This window comes from Eufriesea mexicana, unplaced genomic scaffold (assembly GCF_001483705.2).
Source record: "Eufriesea mexicana isolate 0111107269 unplaced genomic scaffold, ASM148370v2 scaffold1643, whole genome shotgun sequence".
NCBI classification, from domain to species: domain Eukaryota; kingdom Metazoa; phylum Arthropoda; class Insecta; order Hymenoptera; family Apidae; genus Eufriesea; species Eufriesea mexicana.
Window position 1 is genome coordinate 196,450 of NW_016909745.1, and position 19,938 is coordinate 216,387.

The 19,938-nt window shown below is 38.8% G+C and overlaps 1 protein-coding gene across 2 annotated transcripts; it reads right to left on the bottom strand.

Moving 5' to 3' along the window:
- Positions 1 to 11,546: 11,546 nt before the first annotated feature.
- Positions 11,547 to 19,873, bottom strand: LOC108548544 (glutamyl aminopeptidase). 2 transcript variants are annotated; one of them, XM_017901556.1, is made up of 17 exons: positions 19,665 to 19,873; positions 19,420 to 19,597; positions 18,661 to 18,919; positions 17,202 to 17,616; positions 16,503 to 16,650; positions 16,146 to 16,416; positions 15,591 to 15,761; positions 15,377 to 15,474; positions 15,046 to 15,180; positions 14,663 to 14,961; positions 14,487 to 14,572; positions 13,986 to 14,113; positions 13,686 to 13,889; positions 13,489 to 13,568; positions 13,256 to 13,404; positions 12,346 to 12,478; positions 11,547 to 12,264 (listed from the first exon to the last, which is right to left on the bottom strand). In XM_017901556.1, the coding sequence occupies exons 3-17, from the start codon at positions 18,866 to 18,868 to the stop codon at positions 11,889 to 11,891; spliced, it is 2,901 nt and encodes a 966-aa protein (XP_017757045.1). In that variant the 5' UTR covers positions 18,869 to 18,919; positions 19,420 to 19,597; positions 19,665 to 19,873; the 3' UTR covers positions 11,547 to 11,888. The 2 variants fall into 2 exon arrangements, with proteins under 2 accessions (XP_017757045.1, XP_017757044.1); XM_017901555.1 differs by having other exon boundaries at positions 19,420 to 19,600.
- Positions 19,874 to 19,938: the final 65 nt, after the last annotated feature.

Consider the following 19,938-nt stretch of genomic DNA (forward strand, 5'->3'; position numbering starts at 1 on the left):
ATAAACCTTCCTCACCGTTGCCCAAGATTCGTGCATTTCTCTTATACACGAGCATAAATAAGCGCAAACATACACAAACGTAAGCAAACACGAGCAAACCTTGACTTTCGCCTCCACTCGATGAAAGAATCGTGGAAAAAATTCGAAAGAGCATGTTGCAGACCATAATTCGCGTTGCACGAGCAGGTAAAACTGCGTGAAATAGGAGAAACACCTCAACATTCGTCGAACACGCGTGAACCCAGCACGCGCCACGTGACAAAACAGGAAACTTCGCTCCATATTGAATATGCATGTCGTAAGCCGGGCATCCACGTGCCGCTGACCGTCTTCCCAGACAGAAAGAGTTAAAATGGCGACGAAACGGGAACGAATTTTAATCAACCGGCCACGAAGAGGTTTCGCCCAAAACCGATTAACCACGACACGAACGGATTCGTTTGCCTCGTCGTTGGCCAGGGTAAACCGTGACCCGATCGACGCTCGTTGAATAATTAATTACTCGTCGAATATGTCGGGATCGAATCGAAAATACGGTCGAAGTAGCCTGTGATCAATTCACTAAACACGACTGCTAATTGCCTCGTCGCGTTCCCATAAGCACTGGCTCGTGCTCTCGATTGCGTGATCGGTAACGACGACAAAGAGGCAATTCCACCATCTTTCTTCTCTCCATCTCTCTGCATTTTTCTTTCTCTTCTCCACTTTCTCGATTGTTATTGGAAATCGAGTTTGACTGCCCGTTGTTGCTCAATGGATGTTCAACGCGTGCTACCGGGTTCTAGAGTTAAGCCTGAACTACACGGGTGTCTTCTCCACTGCCAGACCTAATATTCTCGATTTCGAAGTTTCAAACACTTATTACTTCATGGATAAATTTCATTCTAAGTACGAAGAGTGAGAAATTGAATTTTCACCACAAATTATGGCAAGGATAAGCATTTTATCAGCCTCTTGCACGCTGCGTATCCAGCTCTTTGACGTTTTTTGGGATCTACGAGGTGCAGGAAATTTTAGGTCGAGTCTGGATGGGGCGAGAATTTGTCTTGGGATACAGATGGGATCTTGAAAGTGTCCAGGATTTTTGAAAATACTCGGGATCTCGTCTCGGTCCAGGTATATACCTATAATATTTTCGGGACTGTGCGCACCACTGGGCTTTTGTTACTCATTCGAGTCGGGAATTCACACCGACGTGATATCGAACGGATATCGAACAATGTATCGCATTTTCTGCGTGTATTATACTTGATGCTGCCTCGTAAAACTCGGCGATTCGCGAGGATATCGGAATCTGGTTAGGTATTGCATAATGTATCGTATCGAAACGTAATCTCTGAAATGCCGGGTGTGGTTACGGCATTACACTCGTTGCTCCGCGAACAGGTTTCCAGAGGCCGATTATCGAGGTTTGAGAGGAGTTAAAGTCTCGAGTTGGCACGTGTTGTCGATGTCTTTTGGAGATGGGAGAATTGGGGTGTGTTATAGGCTATGGAGCTTGTAGACCATGGTTGGGGTTGAACGTGGAGCGATGGAAGTTTCTTCGGTTCTCAAGTGGAATTTAAACCGAGTTCATTGGAATATCGAATATCTTTCTATATCCAATGAAATAACACTGTGATACTAAAGCAGCATAATTTGATCTTCCTGTCCATCCGTATAGACAACTGTTCCTAACGTCCGAACGTTAACCATTGAATTTCACGAGCGATAACAAATACACGTGTGAAAAGGAATCACTGTAAACGTGGAAAATAAACGTTTCGTCTAGTATAGACATCGAGCTCGGCTTTAGTTCCTCGCTGAAAGTAATTACGCAAAAATTATACGAGATCATGCCGTCAGAGTCAGTGGAAGAAATCCATAAATGACGCGAGGCTCGTTTTAGAAACTTTTAAAACAAAAATCACGCGTTCAACAAGAGAAAAGTCGTGTACAATGAAAAGGTTGGAAATTTAAGGCGGATTATAATTTTCTAAATTTTCCTCGATAATTATATCGTGGCGAAAACTTTCCGACGTCGTGAATCTTCCAGCAGGGCAGATGTTCCTTCTGCTGGATGTTTCTTCTCCAGGCGACGATAATTTGAATGTCAACAAACATTTGTTGCTGCAGCAACAGCGGAACACGAAGGAGGAGCTGCATTCCGATTTTAGACGCGGGCAGGCTGCCAATTATAATGCATCGAGGTTCGCGATCGCGCGGAAACCCGCGGGATCCATTGCGTCTCGAGGTGGATAAATCTGTCCGTGATCGTCGGAAGCGCAATTAAAACGGGCAAACGTTTCAATTCGATCGGAATTTATCGGCAGCTCACCTTGAGCACGATGATTTACATATTCCACGATGAACCTTGCGAAAATATGCGTCCAGCCGGAACCTTTTTCGACGACTCGTGGTCTTCACCTTCGTAGGAAGAGGTTTTTGCAAGAGAAAAGGAGTTATATTTGAACAATACTTTTGTTTAGACAGTGCAGAGGAACGATTGGTACTAGTAGTTACGTGACGTTGAAATTATTCGCGAAGATATTTGCGAATTTATAGAAATTTGTCGAGTGGAGATAATTCGGACGATATTCGATTGCAAAGATTGGGAAATAATTTTTGAAAGAGAACGAGAACTATGTTCAAATCATGCTCAGAGTCTGGGACACCTGTGTTCATCGTGTGCAAAATTTTGTAAAGAAGATTAGAGTTTCCAGGCGAGACGCGGAAAATTTGCACCGAATAGTCGAGGTGGATATTACACGCGCGAGTAACGAAGTATCAGAAGGCAAGGACGAGCATAAATAAAGGCAGAAGAGCACGGTGTATGAAGAAGCAACAACGAGCCGATAATTCGTTGCGAAATTTGAAAACAATCGCTTGTTCTCTATTCCGTCGACGAAATTCTACGCGCGATGGCAGCTCAACGAGTCTCCATTTCAGCCCACGAAATAATTTGTTATTTAATTATACGCCGGCGTAATGGGGAAAAATAAACGCGGAAAATGGAGAAATCAAAATACGGAATAACGAGTTCCCTCTTAATTTTCTCCCGCTTTTGCATTCCCGAGTGTAATATTGAAATGAAAGTAAGCGGGGAGCCATAAGTTATTGAAGCCTATAGAAATTTCACGTGTAAGCTTTAATGGAAAACACGAAATACGTCGAAATTATTAATTAACGTGTCGTTAAAAAGTTTACAGAGTCGCCTTATTTTTTAATTATTTTTTCAAGCTTATCGGGATTATTTAATATTTAAGAAAAATTAATATTTAAGAAAATCGGGAAGGGGGGTAGATTCCTGTAATTCTCTCTCTTCTTCTCGCCATATTTTTTCCCTTTATTTTTCCTTTTTCCTTGTCAAGCTTATCGATTATACCATGCTAAGAAATTCTTTCGAAATGTGTTTAACATTGTCGCCATGTTTTTCTTTTTCCTCGAAATTATACATAGGCTATTCGGTGACTAGGAAATGGGGAAAAGGAACAAGTCCGTGTTCACTGTCTGACCTCAGTTTCAGTGGAACGATCGAAAATAGCTGGAACTATAATACGAAGACAAGTGGCTCTGACATGGCTTCCAGGCTTAGCGTCGTGCCAGACCACCTCTGAACCCTGAGACGCCTCCTAGACGCGAAAAGTCGTCGTTAATCCCGACGACCCCTTTATTTTCTCGTATCAGTCAGCTCGGATGAAGATTAAAATTCATCCGGGACGTGTAACGTATAAATCTTGGGGACGGTGAAATTTGAAAGATGAGTTTGGTTCGGTGTAGTTCCCGTTGTTCGCCATGATTTCTCACCGATTAACCCGTCACTTTACCATTTTATGCAGATGTCCGAAGGAAGGCGTAAAAGTCGTCGAATTTTTTCGCACATAATTGCGAGTAAAATATGTGTCACGCGAATAGAAGACCCGTCTTCGATATTTTCCTGTTTATTTATTCCACTCGAATCTTAATTTTCTGCCAAATTTTATAGCCACCGTGGTAAAGCGACGAGTTTATCCGTTGGTGACCTTTAAGATATGAAATGACACAAAGGATATAAAATATCTACTTCAGTTCTGTAATAAATGTCCACAATTTGTTTGCCTGGCTTTTTAAAGGTCAATTTATATTAAATTTCTGGTTACAGCGATGAAACTAGCAATGGCTACGAGCATTTGACTAACGAAGAATAGAATTCGCGATTGTATGGTATATTTTACTCGGTATGATCTTTCAAACAATGTCTTGGAGCATTTTAAACGATGGTTGGAACTTTCCTTTGTATTAGATCACTATATTTTGAAATACTGCATCGTTCCACGACGAAATTATCCGATTATCTAATTATTTTAACATCTCATATTTTATTTCTCAATTTATCAAAATTATGTTTAACACCGAATAAATTTCATTTAACACTAGAACTACCGATCTTTAATGGATGCCTAACTATAACGTGCACAGATTATAGTAATTCCAGCGGTACCATAAATATGAGTGAATATATCGATTGGAGTTCTTTCTTAATACGAGTTGATACCAATTTTATTCTTATAGCAGGTGTATGTGTTCGGTGATTGCAAAATGGAAAATTCTGGGAAAAGTCATTTTCATTGGGTTGGTAGTTCTAGTGTTAATTCGGAAGGAGCCATAAACATTCGAATGACATTTATTAGAACCGTGGGTAAAAAGAAATAACTATCGTTCTTTATAATTATCTTTATTCTGTTCTTAGGAAGGTATACCTTCTGTATTCTAACTGTATGCAGGGAGTAACAAAACTAAAATGACGAAAAAGGGTATGCAATTGCAGCTCGTCCTGGTTTCGTATGCAGTATCAAGCACGAATTTCTTATTGTTCAAAAGATAAGTTTGGTTATCTGCAATAATCAATCTCGAATATACGGTGCGAATAAATAGCTAGACTTAATAAACAGAAATAAATAGCAAGACTTGGATTTCGAGGACGAATATTTATAGAAACGTTAGATAAGAATTGGGGATTTAGGCAAACTGCATCCCGTACCCTCTTGGCCCTCTCTTGCTGGTCGGTCGCTCGCTATAGAGAAACACTCTAGAGAGATGGATATAACTTCCTTGAGTAATAAAAGTAATAAAAGAATTGAAAAGAGAATTATATATATCCTAGTTATTTCGCAATTATAAACCCATAATTCCAATACTTATTTCTATTTGCTTCTTTACTTATTCTATCAAAGGGTGAATTTTCCTATCTTTGCACAACGAAAATTTACAGAACAGAATATTGGGATTGTGGGTAAAAAGAAATAACTATCGTCCTTTATAATTATCTTTATTCTATTCTTAGGAAGGTATATCTTCTGTGTTCTACCTGTACGCAGGGAGAGATAAAACTAGAGCGATGAGAAAGGGTATGCAATTGCAGCTCGTCCTAGTCCCCTAATTCTTATCTACCTTATGAAGCAAACACTTCGATGCATAGTTCGAAAACACATCTATTTCTCCTAAGAGATTGATTTTTGTAAATACGTTAAGACGTATCTTATTTTCAACAACATTGTTCCTGGAAATGTAGCACCAGTAAGATGTAATACCACCAGTCGAGGTGTTTCGATTTCAATCGAATCGTTCAATCCGCCACGGAAAAAGAACTTCCATCTCACAGTACACTTGTTCTCCGAGTTTCGAGCGTTGCAAGTCGCGGGAAATCTGAGCGACAGGAAGCAGCGCAACAGGGAAAACGATCACGCGAGCAAATGGTTGGCGGGTGAACTTTGGAAAGGTCGGCACACGATGTGGAAAACGGGTGGAAGTTGCATGATGGAAACGCGAACCACCCCGGGGAGAGGCTACTCCGATTTTTCAAACTTCCGTCCGGCTGGATGGCTTCCCAATGGAGCGGAAGGAGTTTCCGTTCGGCCGAGTTCGATGCAAATTTCGAAAATCCTGAAAGTCGTTAATCGCCGCGAGAGATCTGAAAATTGCAGAGAAAGCACGAATCTGAAAACTACGGAGAGCGGAGAAATTTTGGGGATCGCGTCGAAAGGAATATCGGGAACTGAAAATTTTTATTTCAGAATCTGGCAATGGAAATCTAAAAATTTGCAAATTTCAGAATAGGCAAACCCGAATTCAGAATTATCGGGATTATGGGTAAAAAGAAATAACTATCTGTATTTTATAATTATCTTTATTCTCTCCCAAGGAAGATGTATCTCGAGTATTCTGCCTGTCGCAAAGAGAGTGAAAACTAGAGTGAAGGAAAGGGTATGCGATTTACAGCTCGTCCTGGTCCCTTAATTTTTATCTAACGTGTGAAATAAACACTTCACGCATTCCCGGACCTCTTCGACGCATAGTTTAAACCATTTGCATCCAAGCGCGGAATATTCCGCGAGCCACGACGGTCGCCTATCACCGAGCGCGGAATATTCCGCGAGCTATGACTGCAACCTATCACCGAGCGCGGAATAATCCGCGAGCTGACTTTTTCCATTACCAGTTGCTGAATATTCTTCATATGCCACAGATCGCGTTTGATCCCTTTTGTGAGCATCTCATCTACATCGGTTCATTATATTCTTGACAAGTTTTACTTTTGTTGTGAAAATCCTTTTAACTGCCATTACGAGTAGGTGCTGATACGCGCGCAGTGATACTGGCTAGTCGCCTGAACATGGCACCTTAAGTAGTTCTATGATGCAAGTGGGTTAAAGATATGTCTATTTCTCTTGACGGATTAATTTTTCTATATTCGATACGTTATGACGTATCTTATTTTCAACAAGAATGTTAAGAATTTAACGTATAAATCACGATTTTTGACAAATTAAATTTTGAAACTAGAGTGTAATTTTGTTATTAAATAATTTTGTTCCAGTGTTGGTAAACAATTTTTAAACGCAGAGGTCAAACAGGGCAAAAGAATAATAATAGTGTGGTAAAAGATCGGATTTATAGAGATTGAACTTTAAACTTTGATTATATTTTATTCTCTCGCGGTACAAATACGCGGAGGCTTGAGGTTTATGAGATGGGTGTTGCAGACGGTGGATTGTCGAAAGAGGGTTCCCTCGAACCCTTCAACCAGGTTCTTATAGGCCCTATGACGACGCATTCCCGTTCCTCGAAGCAAACGTAGATCCCGATACAGGGTGACGCCATCCAAATAAAAACTCCTCTCACTATAGGTCAATAGAAATATACATTCAATGATAGTTCAACAATGACTATTTCTTCGCGTGTAAAAATATGTGACATGTCACGAGTAATCGGTGTAAGTTGGAAAATTAAAAATTCGAGAACGTGCGGTATATGGATAGAACACGGGGCAATCTTATCTATAGATAAGATCCGATAAATGGACAGACTTTCCACGAGCCATTACGTGTATTTCATCCGTGTAAGAATTTTACTCGAGATAATTCTTAAAATGAAAAAATCCGCAAGAAAAATTGACAGGCGCCGCGATGTAGGATAAAGCTGCGCGATAATGACACGCGAGGCATTGTGTGCGTAGAAGCTTCATTGATTTTGTGCATCGAGCTTGATAAGCGTGCTATTTTGGTAAATAGAGACTTCTAGAACTTCGTATCGAAGTTTCGCAAACTTTTGCAAACTTAAAAATTAAATTGAAATCCATTTCGCGTAATCGAAGTCGCATTTGGTTCATCTCAATTACATAAATGTCTACCGAGTAAGTTGCTCTCGAGACTTATTTACGGTTTGCTGTTCTCTCGTATTTTCGCAGCTAATATCGTAATTTAATTCGATATTCGCATTTCGACTAGAATTTATACGTGTTAGCACGAAATAGATTATACAGTCTATCTTAATGTAGTGTAACAAAGGATTAGTGCGAGTGATAAGCATCGTGGGAACAGAATTATGAATTAGTTCCTTGAATAGCTTCCTGAATGAGTCACTTTTATCGGAGCTTCATCGATTCGAAGGAACACTGCGTTTCATTCATAAACTCGTTAAATAGGCGATTCTTGGAGGACTAAATAGGTAACAAAGTTTATAAAACATTCTCCGACTAACCGAAATTAATTTTTACCTACATCCATAGTTAATAAAATTTCTCAACGAAAGGAACGTGCTTGGAACACCGATTATTAACTCGCAGATGATAATATAATTCAACGACCGACCCATTAAGTCACAAAAAGTCGACCAATAGTGCTTAAATAATTAAACACGCCTACCACGGTTATTTCTAAATTCCCTACGCATTAAACGATTGCTATATCCCTACCGATGTGCCGTTTCTTACGATAAATTATTCCTCGGAGTCCATTATCGGTCGAACACGAACTGTTATTTGGAAAAACACCAAGGGCCACTAGAAATAATAATTAATGACCTTTTTCCAATTCGAGTAACGACCATTGACGTTTCATTGGCAGAATCTTGGAAAAAGATGGCGGTACGCGGCAGACTCGTATAGTGGCGCCACCGTCGCGAGCGCGTTTCGATCGGCCAGAAGAGACGTTGGTACGTCATGCTTATCGTTGAACAACGATAAAATTGTAAGACAGAGACCAATAGATGGGAAAATTAACAAGATTACGAAAAAACCAGACGAATCTATCGATTATTTTCTGATAAGAGGGTATAGCTTTCAGATGTATGAGAATAGCGCTTCCTTATAGGCTAGGAACATGGCCGACGGCTCTCTTGCTCGAGATAATGGCTTCTTTAAATGTGATTAATATCTGGTACTGACGGAACACCTGGAATTGAACGAAGGGTATCGAAAGTGTTAAATTTCCCAGTATCTCGCTGTTTCTTCTTCACTTTTATCATCTTTGTGCAAACTCGACAGAAAGTAATTAATTGTAGAACTACCAAAGGAGTCATTTATGACTTGTTTCGGATCATTTACTTTCCTGGAAAACGTATAGATATTTTTGACAAAATTAATATCTCTTTCATAGAAATAGAAATTTTAATTGTGCATAGTTATTTGTCTTTATAATTATAAATATATTATTTATAATATAATATATCTATAATTTATAATTATTATCATTCGAATATAATATATTCGTGCCGATACTTATGAAAGTATTCTAACCCCAAAATCTAAAAGGAATGAATCTTTTATTTATTTTGTATTACATTTAGTAATTTTACAGTAATATAAAACTCATCGAATAGTTTGTAGTTTCTTTGTAATTAATTTTCTAATTTATCGCGATATTTTCCGATTTACTTTCATAATCACTGGTATACTTAGTTATTACGGGTCAGTATATCTAGCGTGAAGGGATCGTCCATCAAATTTTAATCTTCTACGATTAGTTACTCGAGTTTGTCGGTTGATAAATGTCGAGAAGAGCGGATCTTAAATTCGTCGCAGTATATGAAAAATATGTATATTTTGACGATCTCGGATACCTTGACACTGTTTTAACAAGGAAGCAGTCGACTGTTTGCGAGAAGAAACTAGCCTGCGATTAATCGGCTGTCTGCCAGCGTTATCAGAGCCGAATCTTCGCTGATATTCGTGAACTAAACACAGATTACGTAATGGATTATCATCGACCTCGTTCGATGAACGATGATCGAACCTTGGCTCGTTAATTACATACGAATGTTACCTGTTTTGTTTCGCGTACGCGTTTTAGGAGAATCAAAATATTTAATTCTTGGAAACGAACAGCAATGTAAACACTCGTTAATTGTTGAATAATTTACAATGCTCCTCGAGCACGTTATTAAAATATTTTATATGTAATATTTATATTACATATAAAAATATACTGAAGTGAAGTATTCACTGATTTATTTAAAAAAATTGTAACAAATCGTTAAATTCGAAAATAAAAGTTTTAATACAGAATAGGAAATTGTAATTTTGTAAATAGGATAATGAATTTTAAATTTGATAGAAACTGCGATATAGTTTTAAATCGTGTCGAGGTTCAAAGGGTTATTTATACTCGCATGCAAATTTCTTTGAAATAGTAAAAACTTTTAAATTAATGGTGTCTAGTAATTTCTTTTATTACTTTTATCGCATCATGTGGTGCAATTAATTTTCTCCATTAGAACAGAATTAATCACAGGCACAGTCTAGCTCCAATCGTAATCGACAGACATCGATTTGGTATTCTAATCAAAGACCCATTCACCCAACGAATAGGTCGCGAATGACCAAAAATAGCGTTCCAACGAAGACGAAAAAATCATAGTCATTTATCGACGTGTTCCCTCGAAATTCCACGATACTTGTTACTGTTCCATATCTATTCATCATTCGACAAAACCCAACTGGTCGTTGCACCTTTCGTTGTAAAAGAAATCTCGAAAACTTCATTTCGTCGACTTTTTCGAAACTATACTCGAATTCTGACAAAATAATCGAAGAAGAATTTTTCGGAAATTATAAAATCGTTAAATAACATCGTGAGTCTTTTCCATGATGTAATTAAAATCTGCCAATAAATAGATCGAAGAATCGTTTCGTTATTTTTTCCATTAATTAACTAATTCATCCAGATCGACGAATTAACATTTATCTCTTTGCGCAATTGTTTATTCGATTGCTTCTTTTAAACCTGAGCTCTTAATCGAGCCCAGATATTTGCGGAGACTTAATTTCGACCTCTGTTTGTGCAACGAATCAATTTGTGCGGCTCGTTTTGTCAATGACGGATCAATTGACAGATTATAAGACTCCTGGGGTGTCCGGGTACTCGATGATACGAAAGAATAAATAGCTCACTGTGTACATTCGTACGATTGCAAGCATTCGTAGAATCGAGGGGTCCGAATTATTTATTTACTAATCAATTTTCGCCACGTCACTGGTCCCCCGATCAAATTTCGGTTCTTCCAATCAGTAGTCCGAATCTATGTCAAACAAATATGTATTCCTTCCATACACAGGGTGAGCCATTGATTTCTTCATTTCCCAAAGGCATAGTGATCGTGAGATAAAATTGCACGTTACAATTAATCACGAAGTATAATCCATAGCAATGAAATTTTCGAGAACCATGATACTTTCATCTTTTCTCATGCGAAGTCATATATATGGGAAAAAAGAAATATTTTTCATAGACTCCATTGTTTCATTTATTTTATTTTTAGTCGTCAGAAATTACTCTATTTCTCGATTATTTCGTTCCAGAATTATATCTGAATTATAAATCAATTATATCCGAATTTCAGTGATTCCGAGACTATAGAAGCTAACATTTCGTTTAGTGTAACTGCTTTCGATACTTATCCGTTCGGATCTAGACCGACGACATTGACGAATATAGACCTGTTAACCCTCGAGGACACACATAGGTAAAGCACGACGCATAAAACCATAAAAAGGTAGAAACACGTAATGGTCAGGGCGAATTGAAGCTTAGCTGATCTTTCTAGCCAACGATGATCGTGATCTTTCAATAAACGTGAGCCGATCCAATTGTCCGATCCAGGAGGGACAGACAATTATCATGGCTCAATTCGTCCCGTTGATTATCCTTTGATCTGTGAAACAGTGTAACATCGATTTCGTTCGTTCCTCGAAATGACGAGAAAATTCGATTGCTTCAAAATGTTTTATTTATTAAGAAAATGGTGATGTTTCTTACAATAAATATAAAATTCGTTGTGTCGCGTGTATACAAATGCTTCGGTGATCTTTTCCTCTTTTCAGAAGAAGGAATGCTTGTATCTATCCTGTAAAATTTCAGTTTTTAATCTTTCTAAAGAATAACATTAATAATAATAATCTCACAGTTCTCTCTTGGTAATTAAGTTACTAGGAATGAGAATAAGAAATAAACGGTACTCCTTTTGAACAACGGTACTCCTTTACACGCGATGTTTCATTTGCTTCTCTGTCCTAAATTCTGTCAATTAGGACAAAATTGAAGTAAGCTTTCGACATAGATCGCAACGATGATATACACCCTTACAGATTCTGTTCACTTATTTTGCACGTGAGCATTCAACCAAGATTCCAGGCTCTCACGGTTAATAGACAGCCATTTTATATTGTCCGATACGGTCTCTAAAGCTTTGGCACGATTCATGGCACCGGCACCAGCGTCGGGATACTTCTCGAAGAAAACCTTCATTTCGTTCAGTTTTGTCTCTGTGGCGAAGGTCCTCGTGATGGATGGGATCAGCGCACCGAGGTAACGGTCATTCAGGGTGTACCTGTTCACCAGAAACTCCCAGTTCGAGCGCACCCAGTCCCAGACTATCGGTGTTCCTATGGGGTTGTCAGAGATGGCGGTCAAACAGCCGAAGAAGTCCTGGGCGCGGACGTAGTCCTCTTTCGTGGCTGTCACGATGAATCTGTAATCGATGAAACGAGTAAATTATGAAAGGAACCTTCTAAAGTAATTACAAGTATTTTATGCAAATGAATTGACATACTTGGTCAATATCCAACTCGATCGTGATCCAGCAAGTCCACGCATCAGCTTCAATTTTTCTGACGAGTCAGTCTCAGCTATGAATTTCTTGAACATAGCGTTCCATGATGTTTCATCACCGACGTGGTGCATTCCTGGAACAATGGAGTATTTATTTATTTCGTATTTATCGTGGGAAATATCTTTTATACAGCTCACAAGGAGAGTGCACATCCTTCGGGTCATAGATCTAGTTGGAACTGTAGCGACCAAGTTCTCGCTAGAGTTCTAGATGGATTCCTACTTGAAGGAGGTTCGAGGACTTTCTCGCAAGTCCTCGGTAAAGGCTCGACCTGTCTTAACCATTTCAGTCCCAAGCAGCGCGATCGCGCTCATCTTTGCTGATGCACGTACGTCACATAGTACCAACAAGCGCTATTGCGACGACTGGGATTTTTCGATATAAAATTAAACAAGCACTATCGCACCGTTTGGGCTTCTTCGCACTCGATTAAAGTAAGCGTTATCACGCTGTTCTGGGTTTTTCGACCGTGTTCTTCCGAATGCCTCAAGCGCTGCTTGGCACTCAAACGGTTAAATAGAAGTTCCTGTGATACCTAAATATTCCTGGTATAAAGCAGAGCCGGTTAGAAGCAAGCCTTATTGATGAGTCCACCACAGGAATAACCACCACCATAGGAACCACAAAGAAGACCACTACCGCACTTAACAAACTTCTCCCTTGGAGATAGAACATTGAGAGTGGTGTGTCTACAGAAGACCTAGATACTACTATTCCTACAAAACTTTGTAAGTTTGTAGATTTAGTCATCTAGTTCAAGAAAATATATAAGGGCTTCTCTCCCTGTTAGGTATGGAGTATCAAGACAGGAAGTGAGTTTCACAACATGCGAATAAATTAATGAATTTACCGTAATAGTAAACGAGATCACGAATGTCAGGATGCGGACGATTGTCTCTGAAATCCTGAATCCAGTTTTTGAACAATTCCCCGGCCTTTTGTAGGCATTCTTCGTGCTCCACGGCGCAGGCCAATCGCAAGATTGCCGTTCGCAGTTTTCTACAGGAGTCAGAGTAAAATTGAAAAGAAAATGGAAATCGCGATCGAATTAAAGGCGTTAATACGTAATGAATTTTTACTTACCGATGAATACGATCGTCATTGCTGTTTATGTCCCATTCGACTTCGTGGTACACGCTGTCAACCAAGTCTCTCACGTATCTCTAGGAAATAATAATTGATTCGAAAATTAATACTTCGAATTATTGCAATCCGAGCGAGTTAGAAATGTAAATACGAGATTTTGCAAATGCGAATTTGGATTTTAATTCCACTTTTACCTTGAACTGCGACGAGGAGGTAGTGGATGACAGCAAAGTATCGAGAGTCATTAGTTTCGAGGAGGCCACGCTCCATGGAACAGCGTGCTTTTCTTGAGGAAGATAGGCAGTCATGTTCATTGCTATGTTATAATCGGTCATCCGGGCACTGGCCAGACTGAATACATCTTCGAGAAGTTGCACTCTGTCAGATACTGACAAGGTCTAGCGAATCCATAGAAATTTCAACGATAAGGTTAGCCGGTTCAAAAAATAAAATTAAAAATAAATAAAAATACAAACACATATGTGAGTATTTACCTTGTGTTGACATTGAAGCAAGTTGCAGAGAATATTCCACTCTGGCGACTCGTAATTTACACGATAATATCCAACCCCGTTAGCATTAAATTTGACCCAGTCTACTGGTTCCTTGAATTCGATCACCACTGGAAAATTCAGATATCTAATTAATTTAATAGTAGAGAGATATCAATGGTTGAATTTGCTATTACAATTATCTATTTCGAAATTTAACCCTTTGCACTCGAGAGGCGCTCTTCAGTCGCCATTTTATAAAATTTCGAAGCTGGATATTCATTAATTTGTCAAATTTTAGATAATGTAACGGTGTGCGAGGTATCGAAATCAAATAATTCTACGTCTTAATTATTAGATGACTTCTTATTTACTGTTCAAAAAAATATCGTTAACTTTATAGCAGAAAATCTTTGAAATCCTACTCTTCTTTGGCCAAAAAATCGTCGAGTGCAAAGGGTTAATAAGGATTTTGAAATCACGAAAAATGTTAAAGGTACTTACAGTCATTGGCATCCTTGTCGAACCACAGGAGAGTAGGCTCGGACATTTTATTCGTGATGTAAGTGACAGGAATAGTCCACTTGTACCTTCAGTGAAATGCATACCGATTAAATATCACCTGAATTTGATCGAAATCAGAAAAATAGCGAGAATTTATTTGAAATTTATTATATTACCCGTATTCGGACTCTGAAGGATCAAATTGAGCGTCAGGATCAGCCAAGAACCTCTTCTGTGTCAATATATACTTGTTACCAGACTTTCTCACATTCACCACTGGAAATCCTTTCTGTCTGGTCCACGTGTCCATTATGGCCGTCACGTTTAGGTTTTCTGGCGATGATTCTTGCAAAATCTTGAATAGATCAGCTGTTTCTGCGTTGTGATACTTAAATTTGTGCAAATAAGAGTTAATGGCACCGTAGAAGACTCCTGGCTTTATGAAATTCTCCATCATTCGGATAACGGATGATCCCTTGGGAATGGAATAAAAATATAGAAAATATACGACATATAAATTTGTTATTTTTTGAAAGAATAGAAATATCGAGGAGGTTACCTTTTTATACGATATTTCGTCGAATATCGCAGTTATCTCGTCAGGGTTGCTAACAGTTTGCACGATAGGGTGAGAACTTAGTTTTGCGTCTGTTACAAAGACAGAAAACATCTGTTCGACTAGGAAGAGGTCCATCTGAAGAAGAAATGTACATACTCATCGATATCGTCGAATTCGAGTGATATTTAATAAGGTATTAATTATTTTTCAAATACTTTGACGCGAATAAGCATCGAAAGGTTGGTAGAATGTGTTTAAAAATGGAAATTGATCGCGAAATTTTGGATTTCGTGCAAAGTAGGACATGATTAATAAAAATTAAATAGCTAACCAGGCCCCAATCAGGCAGAATTCCATCAGCGCTTTTATATGTCATGAAAGAAGCGAATCCTTCGTTCAGCCATAAGTCGTTCCACCAGGATATAGTGACTGAAAGAAGAATAAAACGAAAAATTAATTAAATTTTTAATTAGTTCAATTAGTTTAGTTTTTAATTAAAAAGAAGAAAGACAATTTTGACCATGATTGTGTATAATTATACACACCTAGGTTTCCAAACCACATGTGTGCAAATTCGTGACTAATTACAGTGACGACGTCGTAGGCATTTGAGGTAGAACTTGTTTCATTGTCGAACAATAATTTCGCTTCTCTGTATGTAACTAATCCCCAATTCTCCATTGCACCGGACACAAAATCGGGTATGGCCGCCATATCTAAAAATTCGAGCATAAGACTATTCACAATTCGCAAATATTTCAACAAAATTGAAATTAAGAATTTAAATATTTTAAATTTAAATATAATATCTCAAATTTAAACATCTTGAATTCTTAATTTCAATTTTCTGATTGCTATTTGATATTTTTATTTAAATGAAACGCTTAATTGCAAACTTCTCTTACCTATTAAATAGCAATTGAATCAGAAAAGCTTGCATTCGAGCATTTCATTCGAACGAATATTTTGAATAGCGAACGGCAAATTTTTCAATTTAACTTTCAACGTAATTTCAAGAGTGTTCGTTAGAAAATTCGATTAAATTTATGAATTCCTAGTTATATCTAAAATTAATTTTATTCGAAACGACAGTAACTTACCTAGTTTTGGCAATGGATAGTCAATGTGGAATAGATTAATGTAATATTCGATGATTTTCACGCCTATGTCAAGAGCAAATGCCCCCTTCTCTTGTTGGGCCCTAGTGGTGTACACACTGACCGGAAACTGGCGGCCATTGAGGCCATTTGCCGTTTTGGTGAGGGCTGCGAAGTCGCTGACTATGAAACAGGCTAAGTACGTCGACATTGGCACGCTTTCCGCAAAAGTCACCGTTGTCAAACCCGGCGATGGTTGATTCATTTGTGAACACTGGAATGTATAATAATCAACTGACATATTTGATAAATCCTCGAACTGCTATAATTTTAATAATAAAAGATTCTACGTCTTTGTACCTCGGCGTTCATGTTCGATAAGGCACTATAGTAATCTCCAGTGGGGTGGACCAATTTCACTGTGAATTTCGCTTTGAAGGCTGGCTCGTCGAAACATGGAAAAGCTCTTCGAGCATAAGTCGGTTCAAACTTCGAGGTAGCAATGTATCTGTAAATACAAATTGCGATAACTATACCAGTAACGTATCAACCCTTTGCACTCGGGCAGTCACCCTCAGTTACCATTTGTCTTAATACCTCGAAGCTTAGATAACGAATATGAAGCAATAATTAGATCAAAAGCAACTGCACGCGAACTATTGCAATAAAACACACGTGATTCTCTTCTTTTATTTCACCACAAATGGTATGATCGAGCTCAGAAAAATATAAAGGAAGCTTCGAATTGTTATATCTTTATGGAAGAAAAATCTTCGAGTGCAAAGTTATTAAAATAATTTTCGTCTAACGCAACATTCACTGTCACTGATAAATAATTCTTATTCTCTAATTTCGATCACGATATTCAGCCATTCGATATCACTATCGTTTGCTAAATCGGTAAAAAAGAAGCTGCAAGTCTTTATTCAATTCTCGCAAAATAATTCCGCTCTGGAGGAATTGAAATATTTTATAATTCAAGAAATTAAAGAAGAAATATTCGAGAAGATACGTGTTGGAAAAATTGATAAATTCGAAATGCGAGAAAAATACACTCGCCTGATTTTATTCTGCGCATCCTTATATTTACTGGAATAGAAGCCAACTATTTTATCCGGCTGCAGCGCGCCGTTGAAGTCGAAGCTCAGGTTATAAAGACCCGTGTGAAGTTCCTTCTTCGTCGATACCACGAACATCTCATACTTGGGTATCTGTATCAAATCCGTCACCTCGAACTCGAAGTTCTCTTCGCGGTCGTACGTCTTCAGCGAGGTGGACGTGATGTTCAGGTCCTTCTGATGAAGCGCTATGTAGCTCCTTTTGCCGAGCACGTCGATCAGGATCGTGACTTTGCCCTGGAACGTGCCTTTCTCGAGGTTCGGGTGCAGGTATATGTCGTAGTGCACGGGTCTCACTTCCTTCGGCAACCGGAAGGACAGATCAGGAACCTCTTCCGCGTTCATCGTGGTGAGCACTGAAAACGAACAAACCGGCTAAACGAGACACATGGCGAAAATATTTTGCATCGTCTCCGATCTTTTGCGCGTTGTTTTCGTCGGTACAGGACGATAAAGGTATCAACAAGACGCGAGGGAAACGATACCGGCGTCAGATCGCTGGAACGCAGACTTGAGATTAAAGCCAGCCGTTGGAAATATTTTATTACGGAATATAAATAAACGCTTTAAGCCCAGCGCCATTTGTCTCTCAAGGCTGGCACGATAAGATTATATAATTCGATGGTTGATTCCAAAGGCTACGCCATGTGCGAGAAATTTGTTGCTCTGTTTGGCGGATGCCAGAAGAGGGACGCCTATGGGCGTCCACCACGTGCGATTTACTGATTTATCGTCGCTATTTGCAACGGAATATTCCGAGTACTGAAAAAGAAAGAGCGAACGTCGCGATACCGTAATATTACAGCGACGTGTGTATTAGAAAAATTTATATAATGACATATGGGGGGGGGGGGCGGAATCGACTTTGAATAATGGAGAAATTTACGCAAGAAAGTGGCAAAAATATTCTCGCACTGGAAGATTTCAAATATGATATATCGGTAATTAATAATGTATGACAGGCTTGAAAACTGTGATAAAAATATGAATAATACACGATCGATAAAAAAAAAGAAATAAGAGGAAAATTTTTAGAGAAGTTTTAAAGAAATGTAGTTAAATTTAGAAAATTTAGAAATTTGGAAAGAAGATTTAAAGAAATTTGGTTAAGTCGCAGTGATAAACGTGTCGATGTCGCATAGCGAATTTCAAATTTCCCGCCACTCGCTATCACGAGGACCGCTGTCACCGGTGGAAATTTATCCGGTTCTTTTTCGCGTGTTAACCGAGATTTAAGCGTTAATTCGTATGCTACGAGAACGAAAGGAATTTTGCTAATGTCTCGGACACTGAAAGCGTGTTTTATAACATAATTGAAAATTATCGAAATCAGTCAATGGACAATGAACAGGTAATCGAGAACTTCTTAGGTATTGATAATACGAATAAAGGTAACTTACGATATTGATAATTGGCAGCTTCGACTTTCTGATCGAGGAGAACCAATAGAGTGGCCAAGCATGTGCAGATTAGGGTTAAAATAAAGCAAACACTGCAGGTGAAACAGAGAAGAGCGCTTCCGCGTTGCAGCTGTGTTTTCGTCGCGGAAAACGCTACTGCGTGGTTCGCAGCGCCCCCAGGACCACGTTTCGTCAGCTTTGCCGCCATTGGAAACGCATGCGCAGTAGACAACACGAGGTAATCAAACTTAAATTCAACCTGGAAGATCACGTACACATTTTTATTAATTTCCCAAGATAGCGAGGAATGAGTTACATAAGAATTTCCTGTGCCACGGTTGGTCACTAAAATTCCTTCTTTATCGACGAATGGACGGGAACAATTTCGCGGGAAACTTGAAATCGAATCACAGAAGAACGAAATTTCCGAAGAGAAAAGAAGTTTAAAATTCTTCTTAGCAACAAATCTTCCACGAATTTGATCGAATCGTTGACATTTTTCGTAAATAGCTTAAAAATTATCAGAAATATCTCTTCCGTTGACTGTTTTAAATCGAGTAAATCGAAGAATTTGTTTTTCCATTTTTCAACAACTTTCTCCGTCGTTTTCTGGTTTAAATTCATCGTCGTTGGAGTGTTCGCGTTTATCGAGATAGCGTCATGCACTGGACGACGAAGTCTCGTGTAAATATGATCAGCCAAGGTTGGAAAAGCGTGTCGGATTACGACATGATTGTTAGAGAAAACGTGTATACTCACGATCTAATGCTGACACAACACGGACGCAAACAGAACTGGTAACATTGAATGAGTTCACCACAGTTATTGAATTAGTTTTCACTGTCTCTATTCCTCTTCCCAACAAGGGAGAATTGGCCCAAGTTAACTCGTTAAATTGAATAATGATCGATCAGAGACGGCTAGGTTAAACGACCCGCTGCTAAAAAGAAATTTATCGTGAAACGTCGATATCGATTGGACATTGGTCGATCTATACGCGGCACCTTATATACGGCTTTGTTTAATCTCGGAGATTGGGAAACTGCCTCTTCTCACCAGCACTTATCATCGGACGCGAGATAAGCTAGTTTTCACAGACACTTTTATCCAGAATGGTTTAATTGAACATCGTCTGGTGTTCTGTAATACCCGTGATACCAGTGAAAGCGTAATCCATCGATGCACGTAACGCCTGTTAATCTCGAGATGACGTTTCCACGAGTCGATGCGATTACTGGTAAATAAAAAGAGCAGTGGTAGTATGCGATGAAGCTGTCA